General features: G+C 53.5%; 1 protein-coding gene across 1 annotated transcript; it reads right to left on the bottom strand.

The window, feature by feature from the left end:
- Window positions 1-2442: 2442 nt before the first annotated feature.
- FOXD2 (forkhead box D2) lies at window positions 2443-7110 on the bottom strand. The gene has a single exon (XM_030823250.1). It carries the CDS (start codon window positions 4983-4985, stop codon window positions 3510-3512), a length of 1476 nt encoding a protein of 491 aa, XP_030679110.1. The 5' UTR covers window positions 4986-7110; the 3' UTR covers window positions 2443-3509.
- Between the last annotated feature and the right edge of the window lie 12485 nt (window positions 7111-19595).

Here is a 19595-nt window from a genome sequence, read left to right as displayed (position 1 = left end):
AACATCCAGGAGGATTCTACCAAACAAATCCTGAAACTCCCTCATCCTTTGCCTTGAAGTCCAGATCCCAAATGGGCCCTTCCCAGATCCTAACAGGTTCCGCATAAAGACAACCTAAAGGAGCCCCAAACTCTAAATACCCTCCCTTCTTCTCTGCCTTCAGCATCTGGAGCCTTGGGAGCTCCCGCAGCAATTCCCTTTCTGGGTATTTTTCAAGGCCAGTTGGGCATCAGTGGCTTCTCTCTGACTCCCAGTCCTCAGACCACAATCTTCTCAGGCTCAGGTCTACCCTTCTTGGCCCACTGAGAAACTGGGGTATGAGTCTCATGGGTCTGGGGCTCCAAGATCCCTAGAAGCCCCTCTAAGGGTACATCTCGCTCTTGTTCCCCAGTCCTTTTTTCTACCTTTTCCTGATATGGATCCTCCAACACACATAGACACCAAGCAATATGCTCAGATAAATTCACACACACACACACACGCACACACACACGCACAAGGGTCTGCTGCTTCTCCTATAAATAGCAGTTGTGGAAATATCTCATCCAACTATCCACCATCAGACATAATTCTGGCTGACTTAATTTTCTCCTCTAAAGAGGAAAAACCGATTAATAAATCTTTTACGTAAGCCTCCAATCTAATATCTGGGAGTGACATACTCATGGTAAATGAGATCACACAGCTACAATGTGCTTTACTGACAGCACATACATACACACACACACACACACACACACACGCTCACTTGTGTGGGTGCATGTTCCTTCAGTCACAGTCACCCTTTCTCAAGTGAAAATAAGCTAAATTAAACTCAGAGAAATTTAAGTCGATGTAGCAATCAGCCAGAGACCTTCATCCCAGTATCAGCAGACGTTTCTCCCTTTAGACCATCCAACCTAACCTTACTTTGCCTGGACCATTTGATAAAATGGTGGGAAGGTGGCCCACTCCGTTTGACCTCTCTCCACTTCCACAGTCTCTCAACAAGGAGACGGTTGCCTTGCCTCTGGCAGAGGGACTGTATGTACTCTTTGCACCTTGAGCTTCATCTCTTCTCCAATGGTGAAGGCGATGAGAGACTTGGGAACCCCAAACAACCCTTCCCCAGCTCTGGTGTGTTCTTCCCACCCTAATCCTGATTTTGACACCCTTTCTACAGTGGTCTCAGTCCTCCACCTCCTCCTTTTCTACTATTGCCAGCTGCAGGGATCCTAGCTGAAGAGGCCTGTGTGGCTCACCTCTCTCAGGTTCCCTGCATCTGGGTCTCTGACCCTGTCTTCTTCCTTCTCTGTCTGTCACTTCATCTCCCAACCCTTGCCCTCAACATGTGTCTGTTTTCTGTGAAGGCTACACTGCCTCTTCTTGCACCTCTGTTTCTCCTCTCCTATAATCTCACTGGAATATACAGAGAAAAGAGCTAAGCAATCATCTCTGCTTCACCCAAAGATCACCTCTCACTCAACACACTGGCAAGTCTGGCCACTGGGAGTCCTGGGCATAAGCAGAGAGCTGGGAGACTCAATGAGTTTATGGAAGACTCCAATCAGACCAGTGGATTTGCACTCAGGCAGTAGCTTCCAGCTATGAGTCTGGCTCAAGGGATGGGAAGTTTTACCTGGAGTGTTACCCCACTGACTCTTTCATTCAGCTCATAGTGCCCCTCTAACCCTCTTGGGCTGGAGGAAAGAAAGGTTTCACAGTCCCCGGTCCAAGCCTTTTACTCTGTTACATGTGTTGGGGGGTGGCGGGGGTAGAGGGGATTCCAGACAAGGCCCTAAAGCAGCCAGGGAGAAACCTCTCTCCTCTCAGAGACAGAAAGACAGCGACTGAGAATCACAAACACACACAAAGACATGTTCACCAACATACACAGAAATAAAAATGCAGATATTCTGAAATACAATTCACATACACACACACAAAGACAAAAAGCAAAGAGCTGTGCCGACCCAGACAAACACAAAAACGAATCATAAGTTCCATAAAAGCCCTTCACTCAGAAACAGAGGCATACAGAGTACACATCACCAGATATATTCACCTTAAATTGTACTTAGTGGGTAGAGTGTTCATGAACCCTTGGCACCCAGATCTGCCCAGGCCGTGCCAACATCCAAACTAGAAGGACATGAGAATCCTCAGGTGCATTGGAAACACAACCCCAGGCAAAACTCCAGACAAAAACCTTCTTAGGACTAGAACGAAAATGAAAGTGCTGGAGAGGCCACAGGCTTCCCAGAGATTCGGCCTTATTAACAGCTGAAGGCCAAGACCAAAGTGCCCCTTGCATCCTCTAAGCTCAAACCCTTCTCTGCCTGCTTGGGCTGCCCAGGGGCCTTTCCTCACTCCCCCTCTGCTGGGGAGCTAAGCTTTTCTGGGAGAGCCCCATCAGGGGCAAGGGAGTGTAGGCAAGCAGACAGAGCTGGTGACTGCTGAAGTTCACATACATTTATTCAATTGACACCAATGGGGAATAAGGGGTAGACAGATTTTTCTTTTCTTCCACACAGACCATCAGACGATTTCACAGAGTTTCCCCACAGTGGAGAAGTTTAAATCAATGCACACCCAGTGGACAGAGAACGCCGAGAGCAGCCCGCTGTACAGATATTTACACAAAATTATAGGACCCCCTGCCACAGGGTGTGCCTTTGCCCACTCCACCCCCACCTCTCCAGTCCCTGGCCCAGACCCTTCTCTTCCACCCAATCTCATTGGCTTTAGCCACAATAAATATCCCAGGGCCTGGGACAGGGTGGAACACTGACAGGGTTGCTGGCCGGAGATGGCTGGACCCAGCCAGCCAAGGGAAAGGAAAGAAGTTCCTTTAAAAGCACCCAAACACAAAAGAGAAAGGATTTTCCTCAGTGGAGTGGGATCCAGGGTTTCTGCAGGGAATATAAAGACCCCCTGCTTCACCTCTCCGTTCAGCTCCGCCTGCGTAGACACTGGTTTAGGCTTCAGAGGAAACGAACTTCCTTGGAGAACAGCAAAAAAAAAAAAAAAAAAAAAAGGTTGAATTTTTCTTTTAAGCACAAAGCAGATAATAGATGTCTTTAAATTATAATATTGGACAAGCAGGGTCTCAACGTTGGGGAAGAAGTGAGAGGGGAAAGGCAGAAAGGGAGACCCTCTGTTGGTGTTTCTGGCGGGATCCGTGGAGCCTGGCCAGGCATCTCTCATCTCTCCCGGAATGTGTTCGCCAAGAGGCGCAGAGGCAGGGAAAAAACGAAGCCCCCACCCCCCTGCTTTTATTTCTCAAACTGTAAAGGATCTTGGCCTGCGACTTCTTCGCGTAGCCCCGGGCCTGTCGCCCTGAGCGATAGAGCCCGCTTAGTCCCAACTATCTGTGAGATTCTGTGCGTGGAGCCTGAAGTGCCGTGTCACGCGTGCCGGCCCAAGGTCTGGAGACTTCATAAATAGACTCCCTGAGTTCCGCTGGGACCGCAGGAGCTCCCGGGAGAGGCTGAGGAGTGCGGACCTAACCGGCCCTGGGCCTGCTGCGGTCAGAAGTGGCAGCCACTAAGGCCGGCGACTTTGCTGGCAAACGGGGACCCTGAGGACAGCAGCGCGTCCCCGGGATGCGAGAGGCGAATGTGGCCAGCAACGGGAGCCAGGGCTGGAGCAGTCAGCATGGCCAAGACCTGGGCTTGGCCCCCAGGACCCGCGGCTGCCGCGAATGGCGGTCCCGGAGAGCCCTCGCCGGCGCCCGGGGGTGCTGCCCCGCCGCCACCGTGGCCCATGATGTGGTCTATAGAGAAGGAGGGCCTCTGCCCTGCCCCGGCGCCCCCGCCGCCTGCACCACCGCCCGCGTCCGTCTTGAGGCCCTGGCGCAGAAGTGCGGTGGGCAGACCCGCCGCGGTGCCGGCTGCGGGAGGGCTCAGGGACGCCGGGTAGAAGGCTTTGGCGCAGCCTAGCTCCGCGCCCAGGAAGGTGGGCAGGCCTGCGGGGCCCGGGCCCGAGACTGAGGCAGGCGCAGGAGCTGGGGCGGATGCCGCCCCTGCGAACACCGAGGCCGTCGGAGGTCCGGGTGGAGGCGCGGCGGCGCGGCCTGGGGGTACCGACAGCTGGCAAGGAGCGGCGGCGGCTGCCGCGGCAAAAGCGAAGGCGTGCGGGTGCGGGTGCGGGGCCGGCCCCGGCGGGGGCGCGCCGTAGGCCGGGAGAGCCAGCCCGTAGCCGTAGCCGTAGGCGCCGTAGGCAGCGAAGCCGGGCAGGAAAGCGCCGGGGTCCCCCGCCGCCGCGGCCCCGCCACGCAGCAGCAGCTCCGGGTGAGGGTGCGAGTGTGGGTGCGGCGGCGGCAGGGGCTGCCGCTTGAAGCGCTTGCGGCGCCGCAGGAAGCTGCCGTTGTCGAACATGTCGGCCGACTCCGGGTCCAGCGTCCAGTAGTTGCCCTTGCCCGGGTTGCCCGGCTCGCGGGGGATCTTGACGAAGCAGTCGTTGAGCGAGAGGTTGTGGCGGATGCTGTTCTGCCAGGCGGGGAACTTCTCCCGGTAGTAGGGGAAGCGGCCGCTGATGAACTCGCAGATCTCGCTCAACGTCAGCCGCTTCTTGGGGCTCTGCAGGATGGCCATGGTGATGAGCGCGATGTACGAGTACGGCGGCTTCACCAGCGGGCTCCGCGTCGCCGCGCCCCCCGACGGCGGTCCCGGGCCGGGCCCCGCTGCGCCGCGGGCCGCCGCCGCGCCTGGCCCCGGGCTCCCCGCTGCGGCCGCCGCCCCCCGGGGCGCCAGAGCGCGGGGCTCGCCGTCCGAGCAGCCACCCGACTCCTCCTCGTCCTCGGCTATGTCTGCCTCGGCTTCCTCCGGGGGAGGCTCGTGGCCGTGGAGGAGCACGTCCCGGGGGGCGCGGGGCCCGGAGCGAGCTGGGAGCTCCCCCCCGCCGCTGCCGCCGCCCACCACGTCTATGTCTGCGTCGGCCTCGGACAGCGCGGCCGGGGAGCTCTCGGAGGACATGATCTCGCAGCAGCAGCTGCCCAGGGTCATGGTGCCGCTGCCGCCGCCACTCTCCGGCTCCGCTCCGGTAGCGGCTCGGGCTCGGCCGCGCTGCCTCTGGGACGAGTGCGTTTTGCGCGCGGGCGGGGAGGGGGCGGGGGACTGAGGCAGGCAGGGAGGGGTGTCCCCCGGCTCCGCAGCGCCCCCTGGCGGCCCAGCTCGGCTACGCTCACCTTCCAGGGCGCGCCCCGCCGGCGGCCCCCGCCACTACCCCGGGAATCCGAGCTGGGACCCGCCGCTGGGGCGCGGCGGATGGAGCTGAGGCTTTCCCTTACCTGGGCGGGCCTCAGCCCCTAGTCCCCTCGGGGTGGCAGTGGTTGGTCGTAGGGGAATTGTCCCTCCCGCCTAGCGGCTGCCTAAGGCGGAAGAGCCGCGGGCTAGGGCGGAGCTCCCTGGGCGGGGTGGGGCGAGGCGGCAGGGGCGGGCGTAGCGCCTCCGCTGAGGGACCCGGCGGGAACAAACCGCCGCCGCGGCGGGAGCTGGGCTCCAGTGGCCGGAGGCGGGCCCTTGTCTTCGCCGCCGCTCCTGCACCCTGTGCTTCCTGAAGCCGCCGCCTTCAGAACGCTCAGCCCCTGGATGTTAAGGCTCACTCGGGCGCCAGCCGCAGCCAGGGAAGTGGCGGCGGTCCCCACCCGTCTTCTCCCCAAGGCGGCGCCCGGGCCACCTGGGCCGAAGCTCAGTGGGAGCGCGAGCCTGAGAAGCCGGGACCCACGCCGCCCCGTCGGGACCCACGCCGCCCCAGCGCGGCCTTCCGGCGCCCACCCGAGCCCGCACGAATTCCAGCCCGAGGGGAGACGCATTCGAGTGATCACCGGAGCGAACTTGGCGCCCGCAGCCTTGGGCCTGGGAGAGGTGAGATTGCTGCGGCGCCCTCTCCTCCCTCCGCGCCCGGGCCCGCCACCCTTCTCCGCGCGGGGAGGCCAGGCAGAGCGCCGGCCGCTGTGGCCCCGTTCCGGGGGCGCGGGCCGGTCTACTGCTCCGAGTTTGCCTGTTCTCCGACCCTTTCGGTCTCGGCATCCGTTTGTCTCAGTCTCTGTGACTATCTCACTCTCCGTGAGTCTCTGGAAACGGTATTTGTCTGGGTGTCTGTTCATGGGTCTGGGAATCCGCTTAATTTCTCCCTCCCCTCTCCCTGGCCCCAGTTGCCCTAAGGACTGGACGCCCCTCACCTTCCTGGCTCCCAGGGTTCTGGGCCCCACCGACAGGCGGCAGGACCTCCTCCGCCCCCTGCCCGACACCCCCTCAGTGAACCCTGACCTCGACCAAGTGTTGCCTTCGTCTCTCAAAAGTCTCGTGCAACTAAGGTTGGCCCTGTGCCTTGTTTTTCGCTAGCCGGGTTCCTGCCCATCCTATTAGACCCCTTTCTCCCCCGGCCTCCCTCCAGGACCCAGAAACAAGCAGCTTCAACAAAGAGTGGGCCCATTTCAGCCTCTGGGGCACGGAAGGGGAGATGGGCGCTGGACGTGAGCAAGAACTGAGCGGATGCCTGGGCTGCTGCCCCGACAGCGCCGTACAGTGGCCAAAGCTCGGCGTGCGAGGCCGGAATCCCAGCTGCCTCCGCTGTCGCAAGGCTGTGTGACCCTCATTAGGTGACTTCCCCGCTTCGGAGCCTCAGTTTCCTGGCCTGCATAGTAGTTAAGAGCAGCGACCTTAGGTCAGGCTCCTGGGGTTCCAATCCTGCCTTCACTACTTACCCTGTCTGTCACCTTGGGCAAGGTTCTTTGCGCTTTGTTTCTGCCTTTGTAAAAATGAGGCTAGTAACACCTACCTCGGAACTGACGTATAAGTGTAGCCATATTCTAGGCCATTTAGGAAAGGGTACTGAGAACCCTTTGCAGTTTCATCTAACAGCAGCCTCCAATCTACGGGATAGCCTGGTGTTAATCCAACTCTCCCATTCCACAGATGGAGCTACAGAGGCCCAGGATAGGGAGAAAGAACTCACCTAGGCTCCTGCAAAGAGATAGAACAGAGTTGGGTTGCAACCCTTTTCACAGAATCCTCAAAATAGAGTTCTTCATCCCCCCAAGGTAAGGGCAGAAAAAAATGGAAGGCAAGTCTGACTACTCATGTCCTTTGAGAGGAAGTCGCCTGGGCCCCCTCTGGGACCTCTGACCAAGGGGATCCATTTAATGTGCTGTTCCAGCATAAACTGTCATTGGAAGAAAGAGAAATCTCGTCCTCAAACCATGGACAGCAAATTGGACAGGGACTAGTAGCCCTGGAATTGGAATTTCCTGGGTGACAGACTGTCCGAGGAAAAAGGTCTTGGAGAGAAGCTTCTTGCATGAGTCCAAGTAAACTCACATACCTAGGGTTGCTAGATTTAGCAGATTTATTTTATCTGGCAACCCCACACATACCTCAAGCTTGCTCTTGACTACATGGATATCTGTCTCACACTCCCAGAATCCCCCTCACAGATACCCCACACCATGGACCACACACCAACTCCAACCCAGCTCAGCTCTGCTAATATCTAAATAAGTGGAGAGAAAAACAGTGTTGGCGTCATCCTACTCCATTTCACCTTCTGAATGTCCTCATTTCTTTTTTTTCTTCTTCTTCTTTTCTTTCTTTTTTTTTTTTTTTTTTTAACAGTTTCGCTCTTCTTGCCCCTGCTGGAGTAAAATGGCGTGATCTGAGCAGCTTACTGCAACCTCAGCCTCCCAGGTTCAAATGATTCTCCTGCCTCAGCCTCCCAAATAGCTGGGATTACAGGCATGCACCACCATGCCCGGCTAATTTTGTGTTTTTAGTAGAGAGGAGGTTTCTCCATTCAAACTCCCTACCTCAGGTGATCCACCCGCCTCGGCCTCCCAAAGTGCTGGGACTACAGGCATGAGCCACCCTGCCCGGCCTGAATGTCCTCGTTTCTAAAACAGCAAATGGGAGCCAGTAGCTTCCTTCCTTGCCAGCACTCCCCTGGCTCCCCAGGCTCCGGTCAGGGTAAGACTAGCCAGGGCATTTGCTGCCCACATTTCCTGCTTCAGACAAGAAGTTCTACCAAGCAGCTACAGCAGCCAGCCCTTGCCTCTGCCTGGCCTTGCTGCACATTCATTGCTACTGAGACCGACACTGGGGAAGGGGAGTACAGAATCCCCAGCTTCTGCTCTGCAGGGTTGGAGAGGGAGAATCCAGACCCTTCGCATACATACTTTTTACAGGAGCGGAAACTGAGGTCCAGGAGATCATGTTACTTGTCAGGCTTTTGAGGGGCGCTAAGCTGGGGTGGACCTACGTGTCCGGGTTCCCAGCCCAGAACCCCTCTGTTTATCCAAATAGCGGTTTCTCTAACCGAGCTCCGGTCTGTATAGAGGGATTTCTAGTAGCTTCTCATACCTTCCAAGGTTCTGGGCCAGTTTGTTTTTAACAGTGTCAGGAATAAGCGCACTGGGGGCTGGGAGAAGGGCAACCGCGGGATTCGGAATTTATTTCGGTTTTTTGTTTTTTTTTTTGCTTCTCCCGTGACCCTTGCTTCTTTCGCCTGCCGGCTCAGCCTGTTCGGCGTCTTGCAGCAGTGCCTGCGATCCCGCGTGAGTCCGTCGCTCCCTCCGCGAAAACCTGGACTCTTTCCCAGAAGCCTTGGGCTCCAGCACCATGCCTGCTGCAGCCGCCAAAGAGCGGGAAGCCACAGCCTCTGCGGGTCTTGGTTACTGCGTCTCTGGTGGTGCCGGGCCTCCTTGTGCATCTGTTCCACGGCCCGGCCATCTCCCTCGTGCAGCCGAGAACAATTGGGAGGAAGCGTTGGCGGGCGGAGGGGGATGCCTGTTGGGCTTTTCCACTAGTTACTGAGTGTTTTTTGCGAAGAGTACGTTGCTATCAGTGGCGTCCGGGTCGCCTCTCCCTCTCTTCCTTTTGGTCTGCATAAATGAGCTGTTCTTGGCTCTGGGAAAGAAAAGCCCTCCAGCGATTATGCGGATCTAATTAAGTCAATCAGGAAACTGCCGGGGAGCGGCACTGGCTTGAAGCGGAGTTTGTCCCGAGGCACAGCGGAACGATTGCACGCTGCCCTTTTCAGCGGTTCGAGCTCGGCCAGCGCCGGGCTGCAAACGGAAGCCTGAGCTGGGCTTGGGGAACTATGCCCGCAGATTTCTCTAATTTTATTCACAAAACTGGACACCCTCAGGGAAAGCGGCAAAGCCAGCGCGAGCCTCCTTCCCACTCTGGACCTAGCTGCAGCTCCAAAGCGAGACAGCTGTCTAGCCTCAGCCGGTACATCTCCCGGCCCCTTTATCCACCCGGATCTTCGGCTGCTCAGAAGCGATCAGCCCCGTTAGCCCAGGTGGGAGGCGGGAGACTCCAGATCCTGTGACCCGCGGAGGCGGACCTCAGACATGTTCTCCGTGCACAGAAATGACTGGGGCTCCAGTGTGTGCACCTTCAACTCTGAAGCCCACCTGCCCACTTCCAGGCTCTGGCGCGGAGATAAACACCACGCGTCTGCCGGGCAAAGTTCGAGAGTATGAATTTACATCTTTTTCCACTACTCCTGGCCACTGTCCCCTCCCAGCTCCATCTCCCCAGCCCCCAACCCTGGACTATGTGGTAGGGGACTCACTTAAGCACCCAAGTACTGCGCGGTTGAGACCAAGGCGAGCTGCGGAGCCTCTGGGCTGTTGTTGTTCGTGGGAAGAGGGTTGCGACCTCAGGAGAGAGCGAAAACAGCACCACTTGAAACCCGTCGGTCCTGAAGATCACAGAGTTCACGGAGTGGTAGGGAAGGCTCCACGCTCTTGAGAGCAGAGGCGGCCGGGGCAGTGGGGGACGCTTCCAGGTATGTGGGAAGCAGAACTTCATGTCTAAGTGCGCTCTTGTGGGTTTCTCGGCCCCCTGGGCCGAGTCTCTCTTTCTCTGTCCTCATGTGCCTGTCCTCTGGACAACAGTGGCTGTGTATGGCGGATTGCGACCCTGCGTGACGGACGCCTGTCTTGCATCCTGTGTCCTGTGTCCTCCCCTCCAGACCTCACGCTTGGTGTCCACAGAGTGGACCCAGGACTGCCTGGAAGGCTCATCATCCAGGCCCACGACTTCCCCCCAGAGTCTGAAGCCTTGCGACCTGGTCGGGGACGACAAACCTGCTCGGGGTCAGCAGCCAGACCCTAGTGGGGAATGAGAATGGGCGAGGGTGTGCCTGGGTTGAGGGTCTGTGACTGTAGCATGGAAAAGGAGGAGTTCATGCAGGGATCGCACTGAGGGCAGCCAAGAACACTCCAGCGGCAGCCTTCCTCCTACCAATTACACGCCGCCTGCTGGCACAGTGGAACCTCGGGAACCGGACGCCCTCCCCGGGCCCTGAATTGGGGCAGCGCAGGGGGAGGGTGCAGAGCCATGGCGACCTATGTGTACCATAGACATGCACATGCGCTCGCCTTGACGTGTAACCCTTCTGAGTCCCAAACAGGGTAACTGGTGAGGCCGTAAGTACCCTCGTGGGGGCGGAAATATTGCCGGGTCCTTGTGTCCTCTGGGCAGATGCAGAGCCGCGTAAGCCTCAGAGAAGCAGAGCCAGGGGAACAGTGGGAGCTCTGGCCTCGCGGTGCGGACGCTAGTGATGGATTCCTGGGGAACAGCGACCTCTGGAGGAGCTTCTCATCCACGCAGAGTCAGGAACTAGAGGACTAGTTCTGAGACAAAGCACCCTTTCCTCACCCTACTCCCATTCCACCCGCTTGGAAAAGTTATCCAGAGACTTACAACCTCCGGACTCCACTCTTCACTTATGTTTGCTTTTTTTTCCAACCTGTACCCACGCTTCAAAATCCCTGCTCCAGTCCTGCCTCTTCCAGAAAGAAGCCTTCTGGCCAGCCCAGTTCCTCTTCCCCTCTTCCTGATCTGAGCTCATTCTCAGGCCACACTGCACAGCCAGCCTGCTTCCTGCCTGCTCTTCTCCAAAAAGACCGTGAATCCACTCCACCCACGCCTTGTGTTGCATGCTGGGTGGGCATGCCATTCCCTGCCCCACCCCACCCCCCAGTGAATAAAGACTGAAGTTATTCATTCCAAAACGGGACTGTAGATTTTTCAAAGTTAATTTCACCGATGGGGAAATTGAGACCCAGAGAGAGGGATGACTTGCCCAAATTCACACAGCAAGCTGGTAGCAGAGGTGGAACTAGAGCCTTGTACCCATTTCCCAGGCCAGAGTGCTCTTCATATCGCCTGGATGGGGAGCAGGTAATTTGGGGGAGAACTCACTTTGATGGGTGAAACCTGAATTGAGGTTTCACATTGGAGTGGGGAATGCAGGAGGAAACAGAGAGTGGTCATTGTTCCAGGATGAGGCAGGGAGGGCTATGCTGTGCTGGGAGGCCAGACCCTCCTTTCTCCCATCCTCAGCCCAGATCAAGCTACTTGGAAGGACTCCACATTTCAGGGGTTGGCTGCGTTTCTTACATCAGCAAGTGGGCAGGGCTAAGGTCTGGGAACAGACTCAACTCTGGAAAATACCACCCTCCCCCATCCACCACCACCACCCAAGGGAAGGAGGAGCTGAGAAACCTCTCCTGCTCATACACTCAGAGGGCACTGCTGAGACCCCAAATCAACAGGAGGCCTTCTGGTGCTTGCAATTCAGTTAGTGGAAAAGGTGGCAGTGTGATTGGCATGAGGCTCCAGTGATACCTGCTCAGCAGCCTGAGGCCTTCCCAGAGCTGCATCACTTTCTGTGTATAGGGTCCTTGTCTGCACAGGATACCTGGCAGCCTGGCCCCTACCTGCTTGTCCAGCCTTACCTCCAACTCCTGTACTCTACTCACACCTGATTTCCTCTTTCTTCCCTTTTCACCTTTGCAGGTGGCTCACTCTTGCCTGGCTCACTTCTAATCCTTCCTAGTTAATTTCACACATGAAGTTTGTGAGATGCTTTCCCTGACAACACTCCTGCCCTCACCTGACTCCCACCTCTCTGTTCCTGAAGCTCTTAGCTCCATCTGTTTTTGTTACCTGTTTTTCAGTCTGTAGATTTTATTATAGACCAGGAGTCCTCAACCTTTTTGGCACCAGGGACCGATTTCATGGAAGACAATTTTTTCCACGGACCAAGGTGGTGGTGGGCAGATGGTTTTGGGATGAAACTGTTCCACCTCATATCATCAGGCATTAGTTAGATTATCATAAGGACCACGCAACAGGCGGGGCACAGTGGCTCACGCCTTGTAATCCCAGCACTCTGGGAGGCTGAGGTGGGTGGATCATTTGAGGTCAGGAGTTTGAGACCAACCTGGCCAACATGGTGAAACCCCGCCTCTAGTAAAAATATAAAAATTAGCCGGGCGTGGTAGCTGGTGCCTTTAGTCCCAGCTACCTGGGAGGCTGAAGCAGGAGAATTCCTTGAACCCAGGACACAGAGGTTGCAGTGAGCCGAGATCACACCACTGCACTCCAGCCTGGGCAACAGAGTGAGACTCTAGTCTCAAAAAAAATAAATAAAAATAAGGAGCACGCAACCTAGATCCCTCACATGCGCAGTTCACCATAGGGTTTGTGCTCCTGTGAGAATCTAATGTAGCCACTGATCTGACAGGAGGCGGAGCTCAGGTGGTAATGCTTGCTCACTCGCAGCTGACCTCCTGCTGTGTGGCCTGGTTCTTAACAGGTCACTGGTTAGGTACCAGTTAGTGGCCCTGGGGTTGGGGATCCCTGCTTTAGATTGTGAGCTCCTTGAGAGCAGGGCTCATTTTGTGTTCATCTTTATCTTTCCTCCTCTGCAAATTGGGGATAATAATTGTACCTACCTCATTGGACTGCTGTAAGGATTAAAAGAGATGACGCACATGTAAAGCACTTAGCCTACTGCCTACAACTTTGAAAGAGCTCAATAACAGCCGGCCGCGGTGGCTCACGCCTGTAATCCCAGCACTTTGGGAAGCTGAGGCAGGCAGATCACCGGAGGTCAGGAGTTGGAAACCAGCCTGGCTAACATGACGAAACCCCATCTCTATTAAAAATACTAAAATTAGGCCGGGCGTGGTGACTCACGCCTGTAATCCCAGCACTTTGGGAGGCCGAGGCGGGCGGATCACGAGTTCAGGAGATCAAGACTATCCTGGCCAACATGGTGAAACCCCGTCTCTACTAAAAATACAAAAATTAGCTGGGCATGGTGGTGCATGCCTGTAATCCCAGCTACTCGGGAGGCTGAGACAGGAGAATAGCTTGAACCAGGGAGTCGGAGGTTGCAGTGATCCAAGATCGTGCCACCGCACTCCAGCCTGGCGACAGAGTGAGACTCCGTCTCAAAAACAAAACAAAATACAAAAATTAGCCAGGTGCTGCAGTGGTGGGCGCCTATAATCCCAGCTACTTGGGAGGCTGAGGCAGGAGAATTGCTTGAACCCGGGAGGTGGAGGTTGCAGTGAGCTGAGATCATGCTACTGCACTCCAGCCTGGGCAAGAGAGTGAGACTCTTTCTCAAAAAAAAAAAAAAAAAAAAGCTCAGTAAATGTCTTGCATCATCATTATTAATCACTCTATCTCCTGCCAGGCACAAAGCCTGACACACAGTAGGTGCTCAATTAATGTTAGATATGTGGATATATTAATGAAAGAAAAGAGGAAGGAAGAAAGGAAGGTATGGCATATCTCTCTCTCTGCCTGGGACTCCCTATAGAACTCTAGGGAGTTCATCAGTAAATCATCAGTGGAATTCTGTATTCACTGAGAACAGAGGTGGTAGCTCAGATCATCAAATAGGACTGTGTGTTCGCTAAGAACAGAGGTTGCTTCTCTCCCATCAGTCCCCATCTTTGAGGGGAGGAGAACATGTCTGCCTCTCAGAGTTTATCCATGGTCTCTGGTTCTAGCAGTCATTGGATTTGTCGGTTGTTCTCTCTGCCTCAGTTTCCTCCTTTTAAAATGGTTGTGACAAATCAAACCAGCCTCCAGACTGAGCCCTGCCAAAGTCTTCCAGGGGCTCCACATTGCTGGTAAGACAAAATGCAGTCTCCCTGGCATGATGAGCTGAACATGCTTACGGTTTTTGCATGTCTCGGCCCTCTGTTGAAGGAAACCTTCCCTCCTGTGTTCCATGTGGTCATGATAGGGCTGTCCAATTTGTCCACCTCACAATTACTCCCCAGGAGCAGACAGGCAACCAGCTGGGTCATACCTACCATTGCAAGTTCAAGGCCCAGTGATTGGTCCAGGCAGTGGTAAGTGACCTAAGTAGCCAGTCACCCCGTCTACATGGTTTGACATACGGACTCTGAGATTTGGGACTATGTAGACCATGGGACTGGCACTCTGGGACTCTGGGAGGAGTGCCTCTCCTTTTGGATCAGAAGACAAGCGCACAGGCTTAGCTGTCAGAAGCCATCTCCCTGCCACATGGAGAGTGCTGTTTGACGTCAAAGCCCACACACACAGGAAAACAGCCTAGAGAGAGAGACTTAAAAATAGTGTTTGAGTCCCTGGATCCAGCTCTGCCTGAAATTAGAACGCCTAGACTTTCCAGACATTCAAAAAGAAAGAAATCTCCCCTTTTGCTAAGCTAGGTTGAGGTGGATTTCTGCCGGTTGAATTGAATTTCACAAATAGCAGAGCCACAAAAGAGAAGAATCCTGGGTCTCTGAGACCACCGAACTGCCATACCACCCTGAGCTGCCTGCAGTGACTGTTATGTAAAAGAGAAATAAACTTTGGTCTTGTTTAGACCACTGATGTGGGATTGTGGGGGCCAGTCTGTCATTCACAACTGAACCTAACCCTGCTTAACGCACGAAGGTTTGAGAAAATGTCCTCTAAACACAAAAGAAAGGTCTGAGGTAATTAGCCTGGAGAATAAAGGCTTAACACAGCCAGCATCTCCCAGTCTCCACAGGGCTGATCTGGGGCAGAGAGACCAAGGCAAAAAGAGAGCCAGAAAGGGGTAAAAAGCCTCGCTTTCTGTGTCTGCACGCAAGGAGAACATTCTAACAGGGCTGTCTCTGAGATGTAGTGGATTACCTCGGTGGCTCTGAGCTCCTTGTCACTGGAAGTGCTAGAGTGGAGGCTGGGTAATTCACTGAGTATGAATCATAGAGGCACCCAGGTGTAGCAAGAAGAGTTCAGGTCTTAGAGCTGGGTTCAGATTACACTCTTATCACTTATTAGTATCAGACAAATAATCTCATTTACTCATTTGTAAAGTATCCAGATAGCTGGGTTGGAAACGGACTAGGGAAATTTCTTATCCTGCCACCTCATGGGGGCTCCTGAGACCTAGTGCTCTAGCTGGAGCCCGTCATGGATCAGGATGTCTCAGTGAGGTTCCTTGCCCTCCTCTCCAACCTTGACATGTTCAGGGACACCTCCATCCTGCCACGAAAATGCATTACCCACTGGTTTGTTCCTGCAACTGCAGAGGAACAGTGGGGCCTGAGCCAAGAGGCCTGGGCGCTACTCTCTGTCTTCTCCCTGACTTCCTATGTGACCTCAGGCATGCCCCTGCCTCTTCAAAGTCCTCAGTTTCCTCATCCTACATATGAGGAGTATATCTTCATCACAGACAATCTGGGTCTAGAATCAGGGCTCTTAACTACTGTGCCATACCTATCACAACAATAATAATCATGTTACTGCCTGGCCTTGCCCTGCCCAGCCCCCTCAAGGTCTGCTGGAACAGGCTACTCCTCATCCTCCGCCTAGGTCAGACCAAAATGGTGACAACTGCTACATCAGCTGACATCACAGGCCTGGGCAACCCAGAGGTTCCCAGTCTGCCAAGGGCCTCATTTCCAGCCTTGAAGTTTGACTCCCGATTAGTTACATGAACACCTCTCACAGGGGCTCTGTGTGATCTTCCCTCATCCACGCCTTCCTTCAAAGTTGGGGCCACTCATATCTGGGAGACTAGAGGCAATGAAATGGGAAATCTGAAACAGTAGAAGAGCAGATCTTACAGCATTATCCTACGGTCAGAAGAAAGGAGTCACAACTGGGGACCCAGATGGGGAGATAGCACCATTTGGCAAGAAGCCTGGAGGCCTGAATGGTGGAGGTCCAAAAAGCTGGTTCCCTACACCTGCCATGGATGCCCAGGATTTGGGGGCTAAAAAGGAAAAGGAACCACCACACTGAATGGATTGACAGCCAGGGCACAGCACACCCCAGGGTGGGCGTGGCAAGTACCCATGCTTCCCAAATCCAGAGGCCAGGATACCTTGTGAAGGGACTGGTGGCAGACTGATGGAAAGGCCCTGGAGAAGAAGGCAGTTGGGTTTGAGAAGGTGAAAATCTGACTGTGGTCACCAAGGGTCCCTTTGAGAAATAAAAGGGGACTGCTGTTGAAAGGAGCCAGTGTGACCACACAGGGGACATAGTGCCTTGACAAAGGCTGCATGGAAATCCACTTCCACGGATTTCTCCTGCTGGTGTACCTGCACACATGGTATGACATATGTACAAAGTCACATTGCGGTGCTGTTTGGAATGTCAAAAGGTTGGAAACAACATAAATGTCTATCAAGGACAGGTTAAGCAAATAATGAAACATCTGAAAAAGGGACTAGTATACTGTAAAAGTAGAATATAGAAGTTCTTTATGTACTCATCTGGAGAAAGCTCCAAGATATGTTTTTTGTTGTTGTTGTTTGTTTTTGTTTTGTTTTTGTTTTTGAGACGGAGTCTCGCTGTGTCTCCCAGGATGGAGTGCAGTGATGTGATCTTGGCTCACTACAACCTCCCCCTCCCGGGTTTAAGCGATTTTTCTGCCTCAGCCTCCCGAGTAACTGGGATTACAGGCAAGTGCCACCACACCTGGCTAATTTTGTATTTTTTGCAGAGACAGGGTTTCACCATGTTGGCCAGTTTGGTTTCGAACTCCTGACCTCAAGTGATCCACCCACCTTGGCCTCCCAAAGTGCTGGGATTACATGCATGAGCCACTGCACCCAGCCAAGATACATTGTTGAGTGAAAGAAAAATTTCAAGATGTATAAGAACAGTGTAAACGTGCATCCAATTGTGTTTTTTAAGGAGAAAATAATGTATACTTGTATTGGTTTACGTATGCAACAAAAATATCTAGAAGGATGAATAAAAATCTAGTAACTGATTATCCACTAGGGCAAATTGGAAACAAATGGGAGACTTCATGGATGACTTGTTTATATTTGTAAAGTGAAGTGAATGTATTACTTATTCAACAATTAAATAAAAACTTCAAAAGAAACAGTTGGATTATTTCAATAAATAAGACAGAGTGTGCAGAACATAAGAATAAAAACCATTCCTATGGGCTGAACACTTTTTATGAGCTCCAACTTGAAAATGAGGTTGGTGGCTACAAATGTTGAAAGCAAGGGATGTGAAGCCAGACATGTGAGGTGCCTATGAGTATCACCTGCCTGCCCATCAGACAGGGAAGCAGTTGAGTCTGCTAGATAGGACCCCAGATTTTCCGCCTTTCCTCCTTCCTGTTCTGTTCCCATCCCTCTGTCTTTGGCTCCCTCCCTCTGTTTGTCCCATCTAAATTACTTTGAAAGTAGTCCGTTTTTTTAGCCTGCCAGCTGGACAGGGGTTAGGATGGATAGAGGAAGAGGGGATTTCATAGGAACAGGAGCAGCAGGCCCTCCCCTCCCTCCTTTCAGAACTCCAACCCACCACCTTCAGGAAGCCTTCCTTTGTGAAGCCCACAAAACCCCAGCCCTTTCATAACTCAAGGGAGACAGACTGATGCCCAGGGTGGGGCCCGTGTCTCCCTCAAGCAGGGTCCAGGCCTCTTGTCTCTAAGTCTCATCAACTCCCTAAACCCCAAGTCCAGCTTCCAGATAAGGGCAGTTCAAACCAAAGCTGCAGTATGCCCAGCTCTGGCCAGGCTGCCCAGTGAGGGACATAGTGGAGCAGAGAAGACACAGGCCCTGTCTGGGAAGCCCCCAGTCAGGCAGGGTAGAAAGTCCTCACCCATCATCACAATGCTTTAGCAGTCACAAAGGCCATCCCTACCCAGGCAGAGAGGATAGGGCACATTCTCTATTTCCAGAGGTAGACTGAGGCTGAGTCAGGATAGAGGCTGGAAATGGTGAGTGACCAAGGAGACCTAGCAACCCCTCATCTCATAAAGCATTCTACATACTATATTGTCATCTGCCAATATTTGAGCTCTCTGAGCGGGGACAGTGTCTGATCCATCTCTGAGTCCTCAGCTGGGAAAGAGCACAGGGCCTGGCACAATCAAGGGACTTGGGGAGAGGCAGTAATTGCTATGAAGTGCAGAGAAAGGAAAGGACTTGCCTAAGTGTTTGACCTGAGACTAGACCCCAGGTTTTCTGCCTCCAGCCCAGCCCCCTTTCCTCTGTCTCCCTCTTACAGAGTAGATTGTTGCACCTACGGCCACCAACCTCACACCCATTCCAATTCCATTTGCAGCGGAGCAACTACCAAAGCCTGTCAAGAGGAAGCGGGGAGGGTGAAAGATCTGGGACAGTTTTCTAGAGGAGGTGGGAACTGCAGCTAGTTTTCCTCTTCTGCCCCAAACAATTGGTTTCCCTGCTGGAGCGAGTGCCTTTCAGCCACCAGGGGCTCCTGCCAGCCCAAAATAGCATCCAAATGGATCCTGACTTCATTCCAATGATTTCCTGCTCAAATCAGGTGCACACGAGGTGGCCAATAGGTGGCGCTTTTATCTCCAAAAATTGATGGGAGAAAGGCGATTAGAAAGAGGGAAAAGGGAGAGAGGGGAGTATTCGGGTGTGGAAAGGGTGTGGGGAGTGGAAGACAGACAAAAAAAGAAACCAAAGACCTGTCATCACGGCTGGAAAGGCTCTTTTCAAGATCGGGACAGTGGGTGTGGGTGTAGGGGAGGGGGATATTAGGGTGAACTGAAGAATTTTATTGGTGCCTGGGGCTTTTCATCCAAGTTTCCACCTCCACTTGTTTCTTCCTGAGAGAAAGGAGAATGACTTTGAAGTCAGGCAGACCTGGAAGCAAGTCCTGGATCAGTCACTTTGCAGCTTGACCTGGGTAAGTCACTTAACCTTTATGAGCCTGATTTTCATCATCTATAAAGGTGATGATGCACAGTTCCTACAATGGGGAGCAAATAATTCTAAGAATGCCATCTTTGCATTCCAGGAATAAACTGCACGATTGCGTATTTTTTTGTAATATGTTACTATGTTTAATTTGCTGATATATTCCTGACAAGTTTTGCATCATCTTTCATATGTGAGATTAGGCTATATTTTGTGTATTCCTTTATCAGGTTTTGATAACATAATTAGATAACATAGTCCGTAGAATTGGGATGACTTCCATTTTTTCTGTGTTCTGGAGCAATTTCTGTAACTAGAGAAATAGGTTCCTCAATGGTTTGACAGAATTCGCAGGAAAAAAACAGCTAACCTAGGTGCCCTCTGGTGGGAGCAGTGGAGGAACCATCTCTGACAATGTTGTCTGTTCCTTCTGAGCTAATAGATCTATTGCAATTAGTTACTCTTTAAATTAGGCAAGCCAGACCAGCGGTGACTACCAGCAAAATGACCACTCCAAGCTTTCAGGGTTGGCCTGAGGCTTTGATTAAATGGGAAAGCATTTGGCCTTCGTAGATTAAGATGATGTTAGCCAATGGCTGATTCTTTCTATAGTTTTGCATATCTACTTTTTTCCACTTGCACCTCCACC

Source organism: Nomascus leucogenys, chromosome 12 (genome assembly GCF_006542625.1).
Source record: "Nomascus leucogenys isolate Asia chromosome 12, Asia_NLE_v1, whole genome shotgun sequence".
Taxonomy (NCBI): Eukaryota; Metazoa; Chordata; class Mammalia; order Primates; family Hylobatidae; genus Nomascus; species Nomascus leucogenys.
Note: the sequence above shows the minus strand (reverse complement) of the source record. Positions and strands in the feature narration are given on the sequence as shown.

Coding starts and splice junctions, on each gene's coding strand:
- FOXD2 (XM_030823250.1), bottom strand. CDS start 4,985: ATGACCCTGGGCAGCTGCTGCTGCGAGATCATGTCCTCCGAGAGCTCC.